At 38.1% G+C, this 20,384-nt stretch overlaps 1 protein-coding gene across 1 annotated transcript in view; it reads right to left on the reverse strand.

Annotated features, from left to right (window-relative positions):
- PSMD14 (proteasome 26S subunit, non-ATPase 14) overlaps positions 1–20,113 on the reverse strand; it is a 47,289-nt gene extending 27,176 nt beyond the window's left edge. Inside the window, exons 1-3 of the mRNA XM_069861236.1 lie at positions 19,892–20,113; positions 15,192–15,279; positions 12,178–12,229 (exon numbers count right to left, since the gene is read on the reverse strand). Of these exons, the coding sequence (XP_069717337.1) occupies positions 12,178–12,225 (48 nt within the window). The 5' untranslated portion in view covers positions 12,226–12,229; positions 15,192–15,279; positions 19,892–20,113. The remainder of the gene's footprint in view (positions 1–12,177; positions 12,230–15,191; positions 15,280–19,891) is intronic.
- Between the last annotated feature and the right edge of the window lie 271 nt (positions 20,114–20,384).

The following is a 20,384-nucleotide window of genomic DNA, read 5'->3' on the forward strand; positions in this document are numbered from 1 at the left end:
ATTCAACACTTACAGGGAGGAGACAAAGACAAACATAATTACATTTTATTTCTGTAACAAGGCAACTAAATTACCTTCAGTTTAACCAAAGGCAGGAACTAAAGCAGGGTGTTACACCACTGAACTCATTCCTAATCTTTCCTTCCTTTATTATTTCTGTAGTCCTTGGAGCTTTCAAAGGCTCATTTACCTTGGTGATGATCCAGAAGAGAGGATATATAAAATGGTACTTTATCAATCCTTTAGGCATTTTATGAGATAAAGTAGTTTCTGGTGTCAAAACTTATGTTAAAGTTGCCCTGCCAGCATCCATAGCCAACAATTCATTTTCAGCATAGAAAGCATTGCTAATTTATAAAAAAACCTTCATCAATGTAAATCAATTTGCTTAGCATTCTTTTTTAAGCCATAGTATTCACTGTGAATGGTTTTGCACACTAAATGCAAGTTAAACATATATATAAATGATTACACTAAGTGTTAGGAGATACTAACTACAAACTTCACTGTTTCATTTAAGCACGTGCCTGAGAGAAAAAAATGAAAGCTTAGCTTCCACTCTTCTTATGCGGTTCAACCAATTTACCCGAACTCTTAAAAATGAATGTATTTGCACTGCATACTAACAGCACAGGTTTATTAATTCTCAGTTGTCTTATAAAATACAGCACATACCAAGTAATTCCTTGGTCACAGATGCTACGTTTGTGAAGACTTCACTATCTTCTCTCATTCTGTTCTCTTTATCATAATTACTAGCTAAGTTATGAGAAAAGGAAACAACTCATTGCACTGTATCAATTATGTGTATTAATTTTCATGTTAATGCTGCTTTTTTTTTTAAATATAGATTAGAATGAACTGCTCAAAAGAATTCTGAAATTATTCTGAGGTACCAATTCAGGAATTTTGAGGAGGAAAGGATCCATAGGTCTACACCCGACCAGAATCAATGTGAGATTAAATCTTTTATGAAGGTAATTTTTTTTTACCAAAGATAAATTGGCACATAAAATACCATAGGCACATGCTTGTCCTTCTACAGAAAGCTATAAATGCAAAGTTCATAAAACTATTAACCTAAAACTTCTGAAGATTTAACAAATAAAACCAACAGAACAGATCTTGGGTTTTTCCAGTAGTTTATCTGTCTTTATATTATGTTATTTGAAAAAAACCAAACATTTGGAAACCAGAGCCAATTTACTTCCATCTCTGACCACTTCCTTTTCCATAAATGGCTGATAATCAGACATAGCCTTGGAGCAACAGCTCCAGCTCCTGCGTGCTAGTTACACAGCATGTGGGAGCTAGCTACAGGTTACATGTGCTGAGATTTCTATGGCCTCTTTCTGCTAGTCTTCCACAGAAGTTTATGCATTTATTTCATGAAGCAAAGAGGAAGAAAGACTTTATTAGCTGATCTCTACATGGAGGCAAAGTATTTTACACTGACCCTCCACAGCATGTGCTATTATCACTGTTCACAAACTTCACTGCCTGCCAACTTTAACAAAGGAGCACCATCCTTATAAAGCACAGTACCACATTAAATCCGCTGGTATCGGAAACCTGAGCAAGAAAGCACTTGCATCAGCAATGCAAAAAGGTCTGTTGGTGGTTTTAGCTACATTATGGTATCCAAGGGTCAGACAGTTCTCCCAATGCACAGAGTTTTGTAAGACTGTCCATTTCACTGCAAAACATCAAATGCTGTCTTAAATTCTGCCTCCCACAGTTTTATTGGATAATTTCTTGGGGAACTACAGAAAAATGGGATTTGGAATACTGAACTTGCTTTTTGCCAAGCATTCCTGTATAAGCTGGATTCAGTAATTATTAAAATTCAAAAACTGTTCTAAATGATAATGTTATTGTGCTACTCACTGAAAATGGATGTTTCTTCTGAATTAACTATACATGTTGTCAGTCAGTGAAATGACAGCCAGCCATATCATAAAGCCTAACCAAACTCTGGTTTTGGTTTTGTGTAGAATGCCAGAATCCCTATTACAATACTAACTGATAAATTTAAGTCACTGCTATTAAAATGCATTTTATTTTTACTTTTTTTTTTTTCAGTAAGACTTGTAGGGGAAAAACAATCATGTTCAAGTTACAAACAGAAGATTACATTGTAATATTTAATTATGCACGATACTATTTTTGTTTCAAACAGTTAAAGAGATGATCCAATATAAAAAGCAGCCCTTTACTTGGGCAGCCCTTGTTGACGAAGTGTTAAAGGCATTTGCCATTCTAACAGGATAAAAACTAACACCTTGAAGTGTTATCTACTCAGGCCTTTTAGCAAATTTGTTAACACTTTTAGGTATATTACTCCACCTTTCTCTTAGTGTGAACTGGTATCAATTATTTCACCAATTTTATTAGGTTCTTAAAATACCTGCTGATTAAATGTGAACTAAAGTGTCATTTTAGAGCACTGCTCTTTATTTGTACTATTTTACATTTATTCAACTAGGTACAGAAAGTGGACTCGATTAATTACACGAGCAGCTGAGAAATACTCCACAAATGGAGACACCTTCTATTGTTTAAGTGGATCTTAAACACAGCTCTGGTGTCATGCTAATAGCACAAAAGATGATTTTGAAATACAGCATAGCTGTATTCTTAGTTTCAACAAAGAAACTCAGTTTTGCAGAGGCAACTGTAATAAAGAAAAGGCAGTGAACTGAAGTGCTGTGCAGCAAGTCTTCACATTATTGTACCAAGCAAGATAACTCTCTGCAAAACATAAGAGCTGCTACAAGCGTTACTACTTTTTAATTTTTTTTCCAATTGTAACAATTTAAAGTGAACAAAGGACACAAGTGAACACTGACCGCTATAGTGTTTATTTTTTTCCTAGTAAGGCAAGAAAGAACCTTTTAATAGTTTAATTTTGTGAGTATTAAACAACTAGTGTGAAAAACAAGCTGCATGTAAACTATTTCTACTGCCTCTGCTTCAATGACTAGCTGAGGCAACCTGCTATAGGAGGTGTTAATTGGCAATAGGAGTACAAGTCAGAAGCATGTTCCCCATAGTCCTAACCCAGCAAGGCTAGGTCATTAAAGTGGAAATGAATTCTTTCATGCCGACTTAACCCTTTCAGTACATATTTTCAGCTGTTATATCTAAAGACAATTGAGAAAGACCGGAGGAAAAAAAAAAGTGGGACAGAAAAATCTTGTGTTACTTTTGAATTTTAAAAAGTATTCCTCCTCCTTTTTCTTCCCTCTCTACCTCCTCCAAAACAAGTGCTTCAGGTAAACATAATATTTATTATTTAGGTAGAGGGGAGGGGAAAGAGCAACAGGGGTACAAATACAATGATAAGCATTGTAAAATAATAATTTATCATACTAAAGAACGTGCGGAAAGATCAGGCACTTAAAGTGAGCTTAAAACTACCATTTTGTGGAGGTAAATCCAATGGTGGGCCTATAGCATGGTACATGGGGGAAAAAAAACCATTACAGAATACTACTTGCAGAGAGGACAAATTTGAGCAATATGCAGGGAAGGCAAAGACATTAGTGGTAATAAAAAGACCTTAAAAGTTAAGAGTACCACTGCTCTTCTCTACTTACCCTTCGTCATTAAGTGGTATAAAACTAATGACACATTGACATAGAGAAAAAGATACTTGATCAGCATAGTGCTTTTTACACATTGCTAAGACTTAAAATGTAAATAAAACTGTGACTGCAGAGCAATTTTTCCTGTACTGAGACACAGAATGTAACCAACTCATAATTCATCAGTTAAAGCAGTGAAGGGAGTAAATTGTATTCCTTAATCTCAATGGCTCTAGCAACATTATCATGACAAGCCCCAAAAACCACGTATTGCGTTTTTGACAGTACAGGAAGTTAACCCAATCAAATAACGACAGAGAAAATGATCCAGTTCATAAAAAAAAAGAAAAAAAATCACAAAGTTCATAAAATGGGAAAAATATATGACTTTACACTGTGAATCACATTAATTAGTAGCAATTGGAAATTTTATTGCAGTTTACTAGCTAGTACACACACAATTTTACAGTTAGCTCCACATCAACAGGATTACATTTTGAAGCAAGCATTATGTCTAAACAGTTTGTATGTTTAGGCCCATTTTTATACCAATTATAATCAAGCATACATAACAGACCACAAAATACCATAAGTCTCTACAAACAGCCTCAATTTCTGAAAGGATCATATTGTCTTGTTACACCATATGTCAGATGAAATAAAAATTGTAGTAATGCGTTTCGTCTCAGAGAGTCTGAGACTCCAAAATGGAGTAGGGAAACTAGGGAAATATTATGGCATTGATTGCTACTTTAAAAATACCTGAAATAAAACCCCAAAACCTTAACAGGCTAGAAAAAAAAAACAAACCAACCAAACCTCCCTTAGTGTGTTTTACAAAATCCTGACTCCTAAAAGAAGCTTATCCAGGCTCACATTTACAACAGAACTTACATCATTCATTTACAACAAATGCATAAACAGTAATATAGATGGATTAGATACATACACTGTTTGCCACCTCTCCACCCTTCAAAAAAACCAAAATCATAGAACACAGATCACTGTACAGCCTTAAAGAAATACCTTAAAGGGGTCGGGATCACCAGTTCACAAACACCTCTCCTGTGCAGAGCCAACTTTACTACTTACCTTTCCTGTTTGTTTTTTTTTGTTTCTGTGTTTTCTGGAATTAAGCAAAAATTCAAACAAGATAATGTCTAATTCACCAGGACACTGCAGAGAATCTAGCCACGGCTTTAGTTAAAGAAAAAAAAAAAGAAAGAAAATAAGCCACCAACAAAATTCAGTTTCTATCCATTTATCAGTAATCCCTCTTGCACTACTAAGTTTCATGGAAGAGGTATAGTAATGCACCAACATGGGCACATGCATAAACGTGCAGGATGTGATATGTTTTGTTCAACTAATTGTCCCAAATGATCAAAAATTTAAAAGGTCTTTTACAAAATAAAAGCACTCCTCTTTCCCAATACTACCACTGAAAACATTCTCAAAGATTGAGGCTTAAAGCTTACTAAGAAGAAAATCCAACCAAACAGGATTTGGCATCAAATGATGCTAGCTGAACTTATTTTGAGGTCAGATAAGCTCAATTTTACTACAGTGCACTTTACAAAACCTCATTGTATTTGGCTAATTGTTAGTAGAAAAAAATATTCATTATCCAATATTAGCATGTATTCAATGATGTAAAGTTATTTACATGTATCACCTTGACACAGTTTGCAACAGTCAGACTTTCTGCGATGTTCCAAACATAACTGTTGCTTAAAATGGCTGCTTAAATATAATCTTTACAGGTTCTACTGCTTCCTCTCCCTTTACCCCATACAATCTACGGATTCATTAAGACATGCAAAAAAACCAAGGGAAGGCACACTGCATCACTGCTGTTAATATTCCTCATTTGGACTAGATGACCTTTAAAGGTCCCTTCCAACCCAAACCATCCCATGATTCAATGACAACATTATGGTTAGTGAAAAGCCATAAGATCAGGGACACAAAACAAATCCTCAGTAACATCGGACCTGTTTTTGTAAGAACTTCTATTTTTCACAACCTCAGCCTACTGGGAAAAAAAAAGACAATCCAGAAAAGAAAGGTCAGTTTCACTCCAGAACAGAACCAGTACAAATGTATTATCTATTTCTGCCACCATTACAGAGGGACTGGGATTTAGAATCGAGAGATAAAAAGTCAGCATTTGAAGATTTTGTCTTCCTCCAGAAGTACTGCTCTAATGCAGATTTTTAACTACTTGACTCTACACACAGATCTGCCAAAAAGGTAAGGCAGCTCTCAGCAGGGGTTGCCTGAGGTCACCCTAAAGCACACTTCGTGCAGCAGAGCAGTTTAAAGGGATTTACTCAATATGTACAAGAATGCAGTGGGTTCTACGTGCCTGCAGGCTGTGTTGTGAAGAGCTGGTCCTCGGGAAACAAGCACATGAACTGCGAGACTCCATGGCAATAATATATAGGAAGGTTGTTTGTAACACTTTCCAAAAACAAAACCAAAACCCAAACACACACCACTACTAATACAACAACATCACTTCAAATTTTAAGGCAAAACCAAAGAGGATCTTTCTACAATGCATTGCAGAAAGAAAACAAGTCCTTGTTCAGAGGTGCTACACAGTAGCATTGCAACTTAACATACAGCAGCATGGGAATCCAGAAAGGAAAAACAATTTCTAAGAGAAATAAATAAATTAAATTGCAAAGGGTTTGTTCCCTGCTCCCAGAAAGGAAGACTACAAGTGAACAAGTGTAATGCAAAAGGCACAAAGATGTCTGCTCTTGCTTAGTCTTTTTTTTCCTGTTTTCACATTATGGCTACACTCATTCCTTGTCCAAGCTCTTCTGTCTCTTCTGGGGAAAGTAAGCTGGACTACACTGGCAACTAAATTGAGGAGAGAGAAGCTAATTGCCTAATTATTAGAAATAAGGAAGTTCAGGATCTGAGGCCAAGAGGAGGCAGCTAAAAATGGTCTCCAGGGTCTACAAGAAAAGAGCAGATCAGAGGAAACTGAATTCTCAGGCACAATCCTCTAGCTCTCTTATTTTTAGTTTTATATTTGTTTGTGTGTGACTCTAGTACAGCTCATCACACTTTAAGGCAGCTTTTATACCAAAAAGTACGCACTGTGTTGCATGTACAATCCTAAACCAATTCTAGCATGTTTCTCTCTCCCTCTGCCAGAGGCACTTCTGGATACAAGTCACATTACAATCACTCAGCTGTGTTTCAAATGTAGGAAAACTACAGCAATACCCAACAGCTTTCAAATGAGCCTATGCTACTCATGGAGCTCTCAACCTGTACAGTGTAAGCAGACTCAAACCACACTGGTACCCTAAATGCAGTAGGAAGCTTTTGGTAGAATGTCTCTGTATTAAAACACTTAGTGTATGCTGTAAAACACTCATCCTAGTCAAAGAAAATATAACAGCACAGTTCAACATACCTACAGTGCCTTTTTTCTCCATAAAACAAAAATCATATATTTTAGATATATACACTGATACTGAGACTTTCCACAGGTGGTAACATAGGTCATAAATTAAATCTTTTTAACTATTTATGGGAGGTGATGTTGAATGTTTTTAATAGATGAAAAACGTCACTGAGAAAATTCTTCTATTCTTTAGACAGGCTGATAGCTTCTGATGAAAATCGGCAGAACTGGAATAACCCACCCAAGGTGTACACCACCACATCTGCTGGGAGGTAGATGGGAACTCCAGAAATACTAACATTCTCAGGACTTAAGAAGTTTGGTGGAAAGTTTCAGAAGCAATGGCACAGAAATGATGCACAATTATAATAGCTATAAATCAGATTTATTCCCCTAGCAGAGTACTCTCAGGAAGAGTATCTGAAGGTTCAAGTATATGTGAGAGGCAGACAATAGTGTATTACCACAATTCAAACCACATAAAGTACATGCACCCCAGAGACAGTTACGCAGGTACTGTAGATACCAAAACACTGTAGCTTTCCAACAGAAAAAGCACTTCATTACATTAAGGACAACATATTTGCACCCTTCAAACTGAACCCAGACCTGTTTCAAGAATCTGTTGACCAAATAAATTTTACAACAAGATATTAAGGTGTTGAGTTTTTTCCTGGTGGGTTTTTTTGGCTTGGTTTTGGGTTTTATTTTCTTTTTTTTGTTTTGGTTGGGTTTGGTTTTTTTGGTGTGTATTTGGCCTGTTTTAGTTTTGAGGGTTTTTGTTGCTGGGGTTTGTTTTGTTTTGTTTTTTCTTCATATAAGGAATCCTAGCATGCTGATTAGCCAGTTAGCACACTTACTTTACTACAAGAGACACCTCAGCTTAATGAAGTAACTCAAGGAATTTTGCATTTAATTGTTAATTAGGAATTATCTACACCAACCCTGACCCCCCTTTGCCTGCCAGATCACCCACTCGGTATTCTGCAGGGCTTCAGAATAAGAGTCAGTAGAGCTCTTTTCTAATAACCATCCTGGCTAGAGCAGCAGATGAAACAGAACTTTAGATCAGTGGCAGGTCTCCCAAGTTCCCATGGTGCCACAGATTTACTAAATGGGATCAGCATGTTCTAAAAAACCATGATAATATGAGGGAAAAAGGTTCCACAGCATCAAGCACTGCAATGCTTGAAACCTCATAATCAAAGTGACAGTTTTCAAGTGCCATTTACAATGCCCTAATCTGGAAACATCCCAGCTAACCCATCTGATCAACTATTTCACAGATGGAAGCACTTGATGGCTAATTGGCAAGTCCATTATTCAAATAAAATAGCTATCTGCACTTCTATTTTCTGTATTCCAAGTCAAGGTGTAAACACTCTTTATAAGTCTCAGGTCACTTCTCTGTCTCTCCCTCCTTCACCATTTGGATTTTTTTCCCTTCCCCTCTGCTATCAGATATGTTAATTCAGAAATATAGAATCAATTTTACTTTCCATTTATTGCACTAGAACAGTTGTCTGCATCAACAGAGCAATGCAAATGAGTATTTTCAAAAATGCATCAAGTAATGAAAGATTATTTCAACAGCATTTCAAAAGTGTGTCGTTAATTATTTCACTGCTTCCTATCACATCTGGGTTCAGAAAAACAGACAAGATGTGTTAGCATGGACAAGAACTTGTATAGCTTGGATTATTACACTGAGAGTTGAGGAGAGAGCTCTGCTAAAAATGCATTTAATTTGCTCACTCTTAAACAGTATCCAGTAGGATTGCCTACGAGAGGCATATGCAGAACTGATTTCAGTAGCAAACAATAGTTCAGTGTACAAACGGAGTGTTGCTTCAAATTCCTGCCTGTTACTAAAGTAAAATGCTTTGACATATCCCACAAAGCCTGTTAATTTGTCTACAGCAAACGTACAAAGCAAAGTGAAGTATTGATTCACTAGCAAATTTCTGAGGTAGGCAGTATTCCTGGGGAATTAACTGGGAGAAATGGAAAAGAATGAACCAGGAAAGGAAAGATAATAACTAAAAAACCCCAACATGACAAAGGACAGGAGGAGGAAGAGAAGAAACCATACAAGTGAAGGAAAGGACATTGCCAAAATCTGAACTCCTATGAACTACAGAAGGGAAATTAAAGTAATAAGCATTTTGTTTGGGACATCACAACATTTTCAGACATTAACCATCCTCCCACATCTTTATTAATAAGCTTCAATCACTCATTCTTCTTCTGCCTCCATCATGTGAACAAAAATTCAAATCCCTACAATCCCAGGCATGTAACAAAAAAAATTCTGCATGAAGCAGTTTTGCAAAGAAGGTCTTACTTATGGTATCAAAATCAAAACTAGACACAGGTACTTTCCCATAAAAACCCCCACAAAGTTAATGACCAAGTTCACTGCCAGAAAGTACTGTAGATGGCTTAAACGATGCCAAAAGCTATCAGATTCTCTTCCCTCCTCTCTTGTCCACCTGCTGCCCCATGAAGACAGTCCTTTGTCCATCTAAGACTACAAGTGCAGAGATGGCTCAAAATTTCTAAACCACAAGTCACTGGGGGGAAGTTTATTATTGAAATATCACTTTAAGATCACCACATGAAGACAGGCTTAGGGTCGATGCAATTCAGTAGTGACCACCTCTGCGCAACTCAACATTGAAGGCTAATCAGCCACGAAATAGCACACTGTTGGAACAAGAGGTAAGGGAAGAGAAGAACCATAAATTCACTAAAAGCTGTTTTCAAGTGGAATAAAAGACACAAAAACACTTGCAAAGAAAGTTAGAAAAACATGACTCAAAGTGTACTTGAGACAACATATCTGCATTTGGTAAAACTACCTCTGCTTATTATTATCTTGTTCAGGGTTTTTTGTCTGGGTTTTTTTTTTGTCATTTCCAAAGGGAAAGAGCCATGTAACTGCTGTTGAAGAAGCTAAGGCAGGTCAATGAGAAAGAATTCCTTGGCAGAGATCAAACAGGAAGTACGATGACCAAGCGTTTGATGTTATTTGAGTAGTAGTTATAAAGCAAATCAAATCGGCTGTTAGCAGACCTCGTGTGATAAAAAAGAATCACCCAAATTCTGTTACAAAATTACTTTAAAAATGCTTCTCTTTGAGACTATATGCACAGATGATTCTTACATTGGCAAGAATGACTCACCCAACAAATGTTTTTACTATGTTCAACCTTAAAAGCAAAACCATTAGAGACAGAACAACTGTGACACAGCAACAAAGAAAACAAAAGCTTTGTACAATTGTTTAGAACTGTAAATGAATGGTAATAACTTTAATTTTCTAGCAGGACAAAGTATGTCTAATACCTGACTTCCCTCTCCCACCTCAAATCCAGATTGACTCTGGATTATCTCTCCCATTATCCCAATCCCCATTATCAAACAATATTCAAAACAGAAGTGATCTCTGAAGGTCCACTGAAACACCATATCTTAAGGACATAAAATTATTCTTTTTGAAAAGCCTTGCTACTGAGTCAATAAACCAAAAGACTACAAAAAGAGTCAAGATACACAGTGCAAGCAGAAACTTGCATAAAAAGCGATTCACTTTTCCACTTTGTCTTTCTTTAATCCAACATATACTCATCAATTCATTTAAGAGACAATTCCATATTTAAACAAACATAGAGCAGCTTTGCAGGTCAAGGCTGCCAGAGGAGTTCAGCAAGCTTCTTCTGAATGTTATGTTCTATTGTCTGCCATAATTTTCTAGTAAGCTTTTAACTTAAAGCTGAGAAATTCAGAAAGCAGCAGAGAGAGTTAACTGTAAACTCAAAAAACAGCTTTGATATGCGTCAAGTTCAGAAAGGACTAAGAAGTGAAAGCTTGAGTGATTAGACTGCGCAGATGTTAAAAAAATGAAGAGTCATGAAGCAGGCTGGCAGCTCAGAGGAACAAGAGAAATAACTGTTTAAGAAAGTGAAACTAAAAATAACTGAGGGCTGCTTGAAGATTCACTAAGAGAGCGTGAATAGAATTTTAGCTATAAAAAGGAAAAAAATTATGCACCAAAGTTACAGCTTATTTGGCAAAACACCTAGAGGCTGTAAATCAGCTTGGAATATTTCACCAAATGCTTTAGTATTAGACCACTCCTTTCCTAGTTACACTCAGCACAAATGCACAACCAAAAAAGCTGTGAATTTAGCAACTACAATCATCCCAGAGCAGACACCATGAAGCCTAAGACAAACAGAACTTACCCTCCAGAACAAGAGTCCAGATTCTCAATTTAAAATAGTGACAGATAAGGAAAGCAGGGAAAGGCCAGCCACTATGACCAGCCAAGACTACAAAGGAAATTACACTGGAGTCCTTTCCTTGAGGAAATAATTCTTCCTACAAGCCTCAAAAAAGTTGCTAATTTTTTTTTCCAGTATTCACAGAAGGCAGCACAACGTAATAAGATCAGCCTGATCTTTTTTTGTTAGTCTATTTTTGAAAACTGCTGGCCACACCAGCTGGCCAAGGAAAAAAGCACTAGGACCTGCTCTTGTGGTAGAAGCCATACATGTGGAGGCCTCCCACTAGAACAACATAGCTGCCAGCGAGGCCTGTTTGCTGTGAGTAGAGTTACAGCAGAAAGGAAAACAGCAAGCAAGATACAACAAAATACACATATAGGTGGCTACAACTACCTGCAAGTGATAAATTCAACTCAAATTGCCTTCCAAAATTTACATAGACTTCAGCATATTACAATGTCCATCACAATGTGATCCAAGGTCTTCATAAGTTATACATTTTGGGAGTACGTGGGTATGCTCAGCCTTTTAGAAAACTCTTCATATTCTGAAAATCTATAACATTGAAAATACATTTTTTAATTTTACTCTGTTTCCAATTCTTCTCGACCCAAACTTCAAAATGTTCAAATACCAAATGAAAGGTTTATAAACATTCCGTAAATACAGTGCCAACTAGAGTTCATACTGACAAAACAAACCTAGTCATGCTGTAACACTTACAGTTGCATATACACTTATATAGCATCTCTAGAGTCAAGAGATTATTACCATGAACTTCTGGGGTTTTTGACATTGTTTTTAAATATAATGAAAGGAATATTTCAGAATTTATTAATATTAAAGAGAAGATGTTAACAAGCTAAATACTAACCTGTCCCAGACCAGGCATACCTCCTCCAAGTCGCAGAAGTCTATCCATATTTCTAGAAAAACAAAGGAAAAATGTTCCCAAGCTCTGAACTGTTTACTAAATTGCTTTCTATATAATTCACCTTCAGTCACTCAGTATGTCAAAAATATTGGTGGTAATTACAACACAACATCAGACTTCCTGTTAATTAACACCACATATTAATTCAAGAAGCTGTCTTCCATGCTAATTAACAGACCCGTTTTAGTGCTTTGGTTTTGGGTTATCCCCATTTCTGAAGACAAGCACTCATGTCAAACTTTTCAAAACTTCCCTATCGTTCAATTAATCAGGGGATTTGTGTTGCTTAACAACAGCACCTGCCTCCAGGAAGTGCCTAAAACTTATTAGTTATACAAACAAGTTTACTCCAATTTGTTTAGAAAGCATCAATAAAATGTGAAAGTACGGTTTTTAGCATTCTCATTAGTAAGTTCTGCACTAATTAACTTACAGCTTGTCAGTTATCATCAAAACTACATGTGAAAGACACTGAGCAGATTATGGATCTCTGAATTAGCATCAAAGCTTTTTTTTAATGAACTCATTATACTAAAAGAAATACTGTAAAGTAAACATTTAATGTGTATGCACTTAGAACACTAGTGACTGCAGTCATTTAAGACATCTTCAGTGCTGCATGTGGCATTGCTTTAGTGCAAGATTACTCCAATCAATGCAACTAACTTGTTAATTCTTTTTTTTTAAGAAAAAAAAAAAGCTTTCCTATCTTAAAGGAGTGACCTCCAGGAATAATAATTGTTAGAGTGCTCTAGTAAAATAATTAAACTGATGTTTATTTATCTGCAGTTTATTCACTCGCAATCGTTCAAAAGCAATCTACAATTTAACTGTGGACATCCAAGTAAGGGTTCCGTCTCAGCTGTAGTAGACCCTTACCTTGCTTACTTAGCTTTTACCATTTCTTGGCTTTTTAAAAGAAAACTCACTAATAACTGAAAACTACTATTATTTTTTAAACAGCTGCTTTCAGCAAATCAAGCCATTTCCAGGGTCTACAGAAATTAGTAAATTTTACTGGCTTTTTTTTGTGAAATAGAAGATTCTATATAGAGCAAAGCATCAGAAATTGATCTTAACTGCGCAAGTTTTAATACAACAAAACAAAGGTTGATCAGGCAATATAAGAAAACTGAGAAGTGCAAGTAATGGTATTTGCAAAACACATTCATTCACCAAATGGACATTGCATTACATATAAAAGAATTATATAAATAATTTCAACAGACTGCATTAACAATACTAATTCAAGAGCCTTATTTTAAAATGAATTATGCAAAATAACTTACAACTGGTAAAAAATGCATTTGCTTTGTATATTAAAAATTTTAAAACTCTTTTATGTTGCAGATGAATGTCATCTCATTCTTCCTTCTGAAATTTGCTGGTATCTAGCCCATAAAAATATTGATGAGCTTTATTTCAGTTTAAGCTTAAAACAAATATTTTCAGCTTCCTGTTAACACACATAGCAGCAGCATTTGAACTTACCACTAGAAAAGATTAACTGCTACTTTAATCATGTATGGAATTTCGCCCATTTTAAACAACAATATCAAAGACACATGGATCCATTACACTTCCTCCATTTGTTCATTTCGCTTTCCCAGTTTAATACACCAGCAACCTATTTAGTTTCATTTGATTCACTCCCCTGGTTTTGTAGAACATGCAAACTCAACAACTGCAATCTCAGCAAACAATAATTACTTTCTTAAAGCTACTTTGACTCTATATGAATTCAAGAAGTAGTTTATTACAAGATCAATGGTTATGCTTTTATTTTCAGTCATTGAAACAAAGTTTCTTTATTACAGGCAAAAACTGCACATGAAGCCTATATACTTTTCTATCCTGAATTACAATAAAATCTAAATCGAGTTGGAGGATTTCCACAGAAAGGTTAAGTTGCTGTTTAAAGCTGTTATGTAAGCACATGGTAAATGGCTTCAATAAAACAGTCACTAGTACAAATTAACGCCAACTACATTTCATTTTACCCCTCTGTGGCAGATACTCCTCCATTGAAAACCACGATGATTCATCTTTCATGACACTAATGAGGGCTGAAGAGTAGCTGAGAAGTAGATTTAAGCTGCTAAAATTATTATTTTAATCAACCATGATTATACATTTATTTTAAAGAAGCTCTTAAGTATCTACAACTGGTAACCATAGAACTGGTCTTTCCTACAACTGCAGCAACTTTCAAAAGCTGATGAGATGTGTGTTACCTATGTACACTTAAGAAAATATATCTAATAACAAATCTTTTACCTACTTACATTTCACTTTAGCAAGCAAAAACCCAATAGTTATTTCTAGTTTGTTACCATTTTATTTACATAATTTATTCTCGTTTTTGATCAAATGGAATAGTACGTCATTTATAGAAGTACAGTTTGGGTTAGATTATTTAGCTATCCAAAATGATTATTTATCAGCATAATTTTACAGGTTTTGGAACAAGAAAATCTCATTGTTTTACAGATCTGAAGCAATGTAATGTTCCCACCTAACTATCACAGAGTAGCCAGCTGAATTGAAGATGTTCAGATTCTCAAGACAGTAGCACCAAGAAAACCACAAGCCAGTTCTAGACACGCTGTATATTATTTTGCTAGCTCCATGGCTTGACTCTGGTTAGAGTTTTGTTTGGCAACTAGTACTTCACTTTCTTATTTGTAACTGAAGTTGTTTTAGGAGGTTATAGTATATTTAGACCTAAACGTATTTGTTTACTCTGTATTAACATCTGAAGAATTTAGGTCAGCAATCCACACTGAAACCAATTTTAATTTTTTTAACCCATTTTGCCTAAATATTACTTCAGTCATAAATTCTGTTTATGAAATAATGCTTTTGTAAACCTTAAAACAGCTTGAGGCAAATGTTAAGACCTTAATTAAGATAAACTTTAACATTTATAAATAAGGCAAATATGCATTTCTGACCTGGTGCTCAGCAGGAGGTGACCACGGAACAAATTCAGCAGCAGCTCCCACTTTCTGACTACAAAGTTGATGCCAGTAAGCCTTTTTCCTGCAGAAGGCAATAGAGAGAAGGGCAGAAAACCAGTAAAAGTTAGAAACAGTAGCATCTACAAAAGGACAAAGCATCGCTTAAGAATAACCCAAAGAATGCCTTTTTTTTTCGGCTTGTAATATATAATTCCTGGAAACAGTACATGCCATATCTTGCCCGAGTATTCATAATGCTCAAAAAAGGTTCCAAGTTTCTCAAAACTAAATGGAAGAGCATTTTAATAACCCATTTAACCAATTTAAAGCTAATAAACAATTTTAAATGCTTCTAAAAACTGAAATGGTCCTTTATTACTGTTTTAGAACATTTTTGCTTTAGCTAAGACAGTCTAAGCACATAGGCAACAAGCAGTCTGCAGGTACAAAGAACTTTCTTATTTACTTCTGCAAATGCAGTTGGAGGGGTTGGGAAAGTCAGGGAAGCCTTTGGGTTTGCCTGGATACAGGTTGAGGTAGGCTGCTTCACAGGCAGTTTAGGAGTTAAAAGTTATGTCATCTTCCTCAGAAAGAACAGTACTCACTGATTGCATCCACTCAGCCACACGTAGTGCACTGTTTTAAAACAGATCTGTGGCCGTGATTTGATAGACATTTTTTTCCATGTCAACATTAACACATGGAGCAGTGGGGAAGCTGCTGCTTACCAACCTGATTCTGCTTTCTCAGTACTGCCTGGACAGCCTTTTGTGCAGCCTCGCAGTAAACTGATAGGCTAACAAAAAACATTGGTTTTAACCCCGTTCACTTCTCTGAGAGGATTCACACTGTGTCCCAGGAACAGTTGTCTTGGCATAACAGAAAAAGGGATCTTGGAAGAGCTGAGCTAACCTAGACTCCCGGAGAAATTTATGCCAAATCATTCTTTAAGTTAAAGCTACCCAAAGAATGCCTTTGGGGTTGGGGTTTTGGTTTTGCTTCGGTTTTGGGTTTTTAGTAACTGAGATCACTTAAAGACCATTATGAATCCGATCTCAAAGAAGTACAAGAGCAAGGGAAGATTGTTCGAGGAGAAAGAACTGGAGTTTCTCAGTGCTGAAGGTGGAATTCCACTAATAAGCCAAATGAAAAGTTCCTGCATTTCTGCCAGTTTTGCACAATGAAACGATCAGGCAGAAATCAGCTGAGCAGTGGCATCAGCACAGGCCGTAACAAAACTGCAGCCACTTCACAAGCAGAATTGCAACCAGCCAGCCAGGGGTCTTGCATTCTTTTCCTCAATTCCTACAAGGATATTAAAGAAACAGATCTCTGTGAGCATGGTTTGCTCCCTGGTGAAGGCACACAACATAGTAACCTATAGCTGAGAATTTTCCCCCCTCGCTGTTGTAAAGCGCCAAAGGTGAGTTATGACTACACACTTGCCTGCTCATTTTCCCCTACACACACACAGATTTACAGATATACAGAAAAACACCGAAAAGTAAACCAAGAGTTCACAGTAAATCTCACCTCCTTCCCTCCCAAAGTCAGCAAAAAGTATTTTGATAATATTTCTTCCTGTCAACAAGGAAGAATTAACCATCTCTATTTAAAGTAAAGCTTTGAGGGTGTGAGTGAACATATCAAACAGTTCCATATCAGAAAATTGAAGAAGGCCAGTTATAATCGTAATAATCTTGCATGTTAGTGCACTGCAGGATTTGGGTGGCATGCTCTCACCATTGAGACCAATGTGGTCATCATGGCTTTACAAAGAAAAAAGAAGTTAAGTAGCTTCTCTGCTCGTGCATGCCCAGGATTGAAACACCTCAGCTGGAAGACCTTGGTCATAAGATGGTATTTAAAAAAACCCCCCAAACCTCCATTTAATGCAATTTTCTTTTAACTGTCCTGGCCTCAAAAGGGAAAAGTCTGTGCTTAATAATAATGCACTAGAAGCATACACAGAGCATCTCAAAACTGACCCAAACCCAGAAATTTTTACAAACCCATGCCTAATATTTGTTCATAATACTACTTTTCAGTAACAGTAATAATTGGCAAGAATTGTCCATTTGAAGAGCTCTAGCTCACCATTAGTTGCTGATTACAACTTTGAAGTCACTTAAATGCTGACTTAAATTCTGACTGTTCATAATGAAAACAATTTTCTTTAGGTACCATAAGGATGCAATTGTATAAATGCATTATGCACAAATGTAAATATATATATATACAGGTATAAAGCAATAGCTACTACATTTATACTTGGCATGTTTCAGCACGTATTTTGAAAATGATTTGGAACAGTCTTAAATTACTGTATCTCTTTGCATGAGACCCACCAGTTTCACACTATAATGCAATATTTTTATCTAGCATTAACACTCGGTGATGCAATCTCTCAAGGAAAGAGGGTTCTCCCAGGCTGACAACTTTTGAGGTAGTCAAAAAAAAAAAATTAGCATCAAAATACATAGAAGACAAAACACTGGCTACTAAACTGCCCTATTAGTGGAGAGAGTAGAGGTTAGACTCAGGTGACAGCAATTTATTTCACACTTTGCAATTTGTACACTGAGTGATTCCATGCAAATAACTTCTCACCTTTGATAACTCAGTTTCTCCACCTGAGACTACACACTAAGCTCTATATAAGCACTTCAAGATCTCCCGTTGAGAAGTTCCACATAGCAGACGGATTAACAATTTTATTAACAGCAACTAAAAAAAGTGGTTTAAGGTTTTTGCTGCCGTGATAACAATTTCAACTTCTGTGGGGATGATAAATGGCTATAAAGGTAAATTAGCTGAGGAACTGCATCTTGCAGATAAATATTATTTTACCAGGGAAAGAACAAAAATTCATTGCAGGTAGACTTGCCAAACACTGAATGAAAGAAACTTGAACCAGAACAGAGACTTCACATGTGACAGTTGGGAGGGGGAGGTTATGTTCCTATGCATTTTGAATGAAAACAGGAAAAAATAATTACCATTAATTCTGTTATCTGTTCATTAAAGCTAAAGATTAACTACGCCATGACTGAACGCAATCTCAGTAGTGCAATTCCAGAACCACATGACTATTTTACTTCCAGAACATGCTCTAAACCTTGGTTTCTGGACTGCACAGACCTGAGCTGCACTAGAAGGTAGGAAGGTGACCTTCTCTGACTCTGCTTACTGATCTCCAGACACACAGCAAATTTAATGCTACTGTATTCATTGCTGAGCTAGAGTTACTGAACTAAACCAGACCAAAGCAGACTTTTCAAAAGATACTTAATTAAGTACATCCCACAGCAAACTTATAGGCGAGGGAAGATTCAATTTTCAAATCATACCACCACAGAAACCCACAATATAAATTTTAATTATATGTCATATATAAAGTAATGAACTTCTCTGGAATCTGCACAAGGGAGGGTAGACACACCACTGCTCTGGAACAGTCCCCACCCCTAACTCTATCAAGTATTCATCACATGGGTTTCTGAATAATTCAAGGTATCCTAACTGCCCATCCTGTCCCATCATCCTAGATGTTAGGAGATAGTTGTAGCTACTGCTAGTATACAGTCCATAATGCTGCCAGTACTGAATCACTTCTGAGAAAATTTACAAACTAATTTATATTTTGGTATTATTTAATGTTAAGTTTGAATTATAGTCTAACTTCTCCATTTCCCTAACACAGATATCAAATTAAGAACCTCAATATTGCACATTACACCAACTGATGGAACACAGATTTCCCATTAAGCCATGGGCAAAACCTAGCTGCTCAAATTCACGCTAAGTGATTTCAGAAGCAATTAATTCACAATCCAATTTATGGGTTTCTTCACAAACACAAATCTCTTCCTTGTTTCCATAACACAACCTCACAAAGAGGGCTCTTCTCAGCAGAATCTTCTTCCAAGTGTACTCCCTATATGCGAGGCACACTGTGCACTCTAGACTCACAAGGAGAATCATAGAATCACCAGGTTGGAAGAGACCCACCGGATCATGGAGTCCAACCATTCCAGAAGCTTTAAAAGCAATACTAACCCGCCAGACTTTTCCACTTGCCTGGTCCCACCTTCTCAGCTACAAACAGCTTGCAAATACACTTGCATAAAACTTTTTTTTTTAGAAAGCCGGTGTCGGTCCCTGTTGTTTTTCTGGTTTTCCAGCGACCGGAAACACGCACTGCCGGGGAGCTGACATCAGCACCGCTCGGATCGGGCAGCACTTTACAAGTATCCGACTGTGTCGCATAAATCTGTTCTGAAAAATCACGTTTCAGTCTGATACATACTACAAAAAGCACCGACAACTTTAATTACCTCCCTTTTTTCTACTTAATTCCGCTTCATCTTTCCCGACGCGGCCCCCCCGCGGGGGCCAGGCCTCGCTTCCCGCCCGGCTCCGGCCGCGGGGCCTCCCCCGGCAGCCGCCTTTCAGCCCGCGGCCCCCCGGGACGGGACCCGCCGGGAAGGGGTCGGGAAGGAGGCAGGGCCGCCCCGGGCCCGCGAGGCCCCGCCGCCTTCCCAAAGCGCTCAAACTTTCCCCGGGCACAAACACGGGCCGACGGCGCCCGCCGGGGCGACCGGAGCGGCGCCCTCCGCCCTGCCCAGGCTCGGGCCCCGCCGTCCCGCTCCCGCCGCCGCCCCCAGGCCGCGCTGGCCCCGCCGGGCCCTCACCTCCGCGCGGAGCCCGCCCCGGTCCGCGGCCGCCGTGAATCAGCCGGATTTCATTCAAACGCAGGCCGCCCAGGCCGCCGCAACCGCTTCCCGGTTCAGAGGGCGCGCGGCGGGGACTTCCGGTCCCGCAGCCCGGGAGACCGCGAGGAGGAGGAGGGGGAGCGGCGGCGCGTGCCGTCGAAGCCAGGGGAAGGCGCGCTAGGCGCGCGCCCTGTTCCGGCTGTTAAACCCTCCCCGTCTCCCCCCCCCAGCCGCCTCGCGCCTCGGCCTCTCTGAGGCGGCGCGAGAGCGGAAGGCGCTGAGGGCGCCAAGGGCCCGGGGCGTCAGCGGGACTCTGAGGCCGCCCTGAGGCCGCCCTGAGGCCGAGCGGTGGTCGCCCTCGCGTTGTCCTCGCTAACGAATCCGTGGCTGCTAGAGTTAACGTGGAGCTTTCGGGGAGCAGAGACCTTGAAAGGGCTGCGGGGCCTGTGAGACACGTGCTGAGCTGAAGGGC

This window comes from Phaenicophaeus curvirostris, chromosome 7, assembly GCF_032191515.1.
Source record: "Phaenicophaeus curvirostris isolate KB17595 chromosome 7, BPBGC_Pcur_1.0, whole genome shotgun sequence".
In the NCBI taxonomy this organism is placed as follows: Eukaryota; Metazoa; Chordata; class Aves; order Cuculiformes; family Cuculidae; genus Phaenicophaeus; species Phaenicophaeus curvirostris.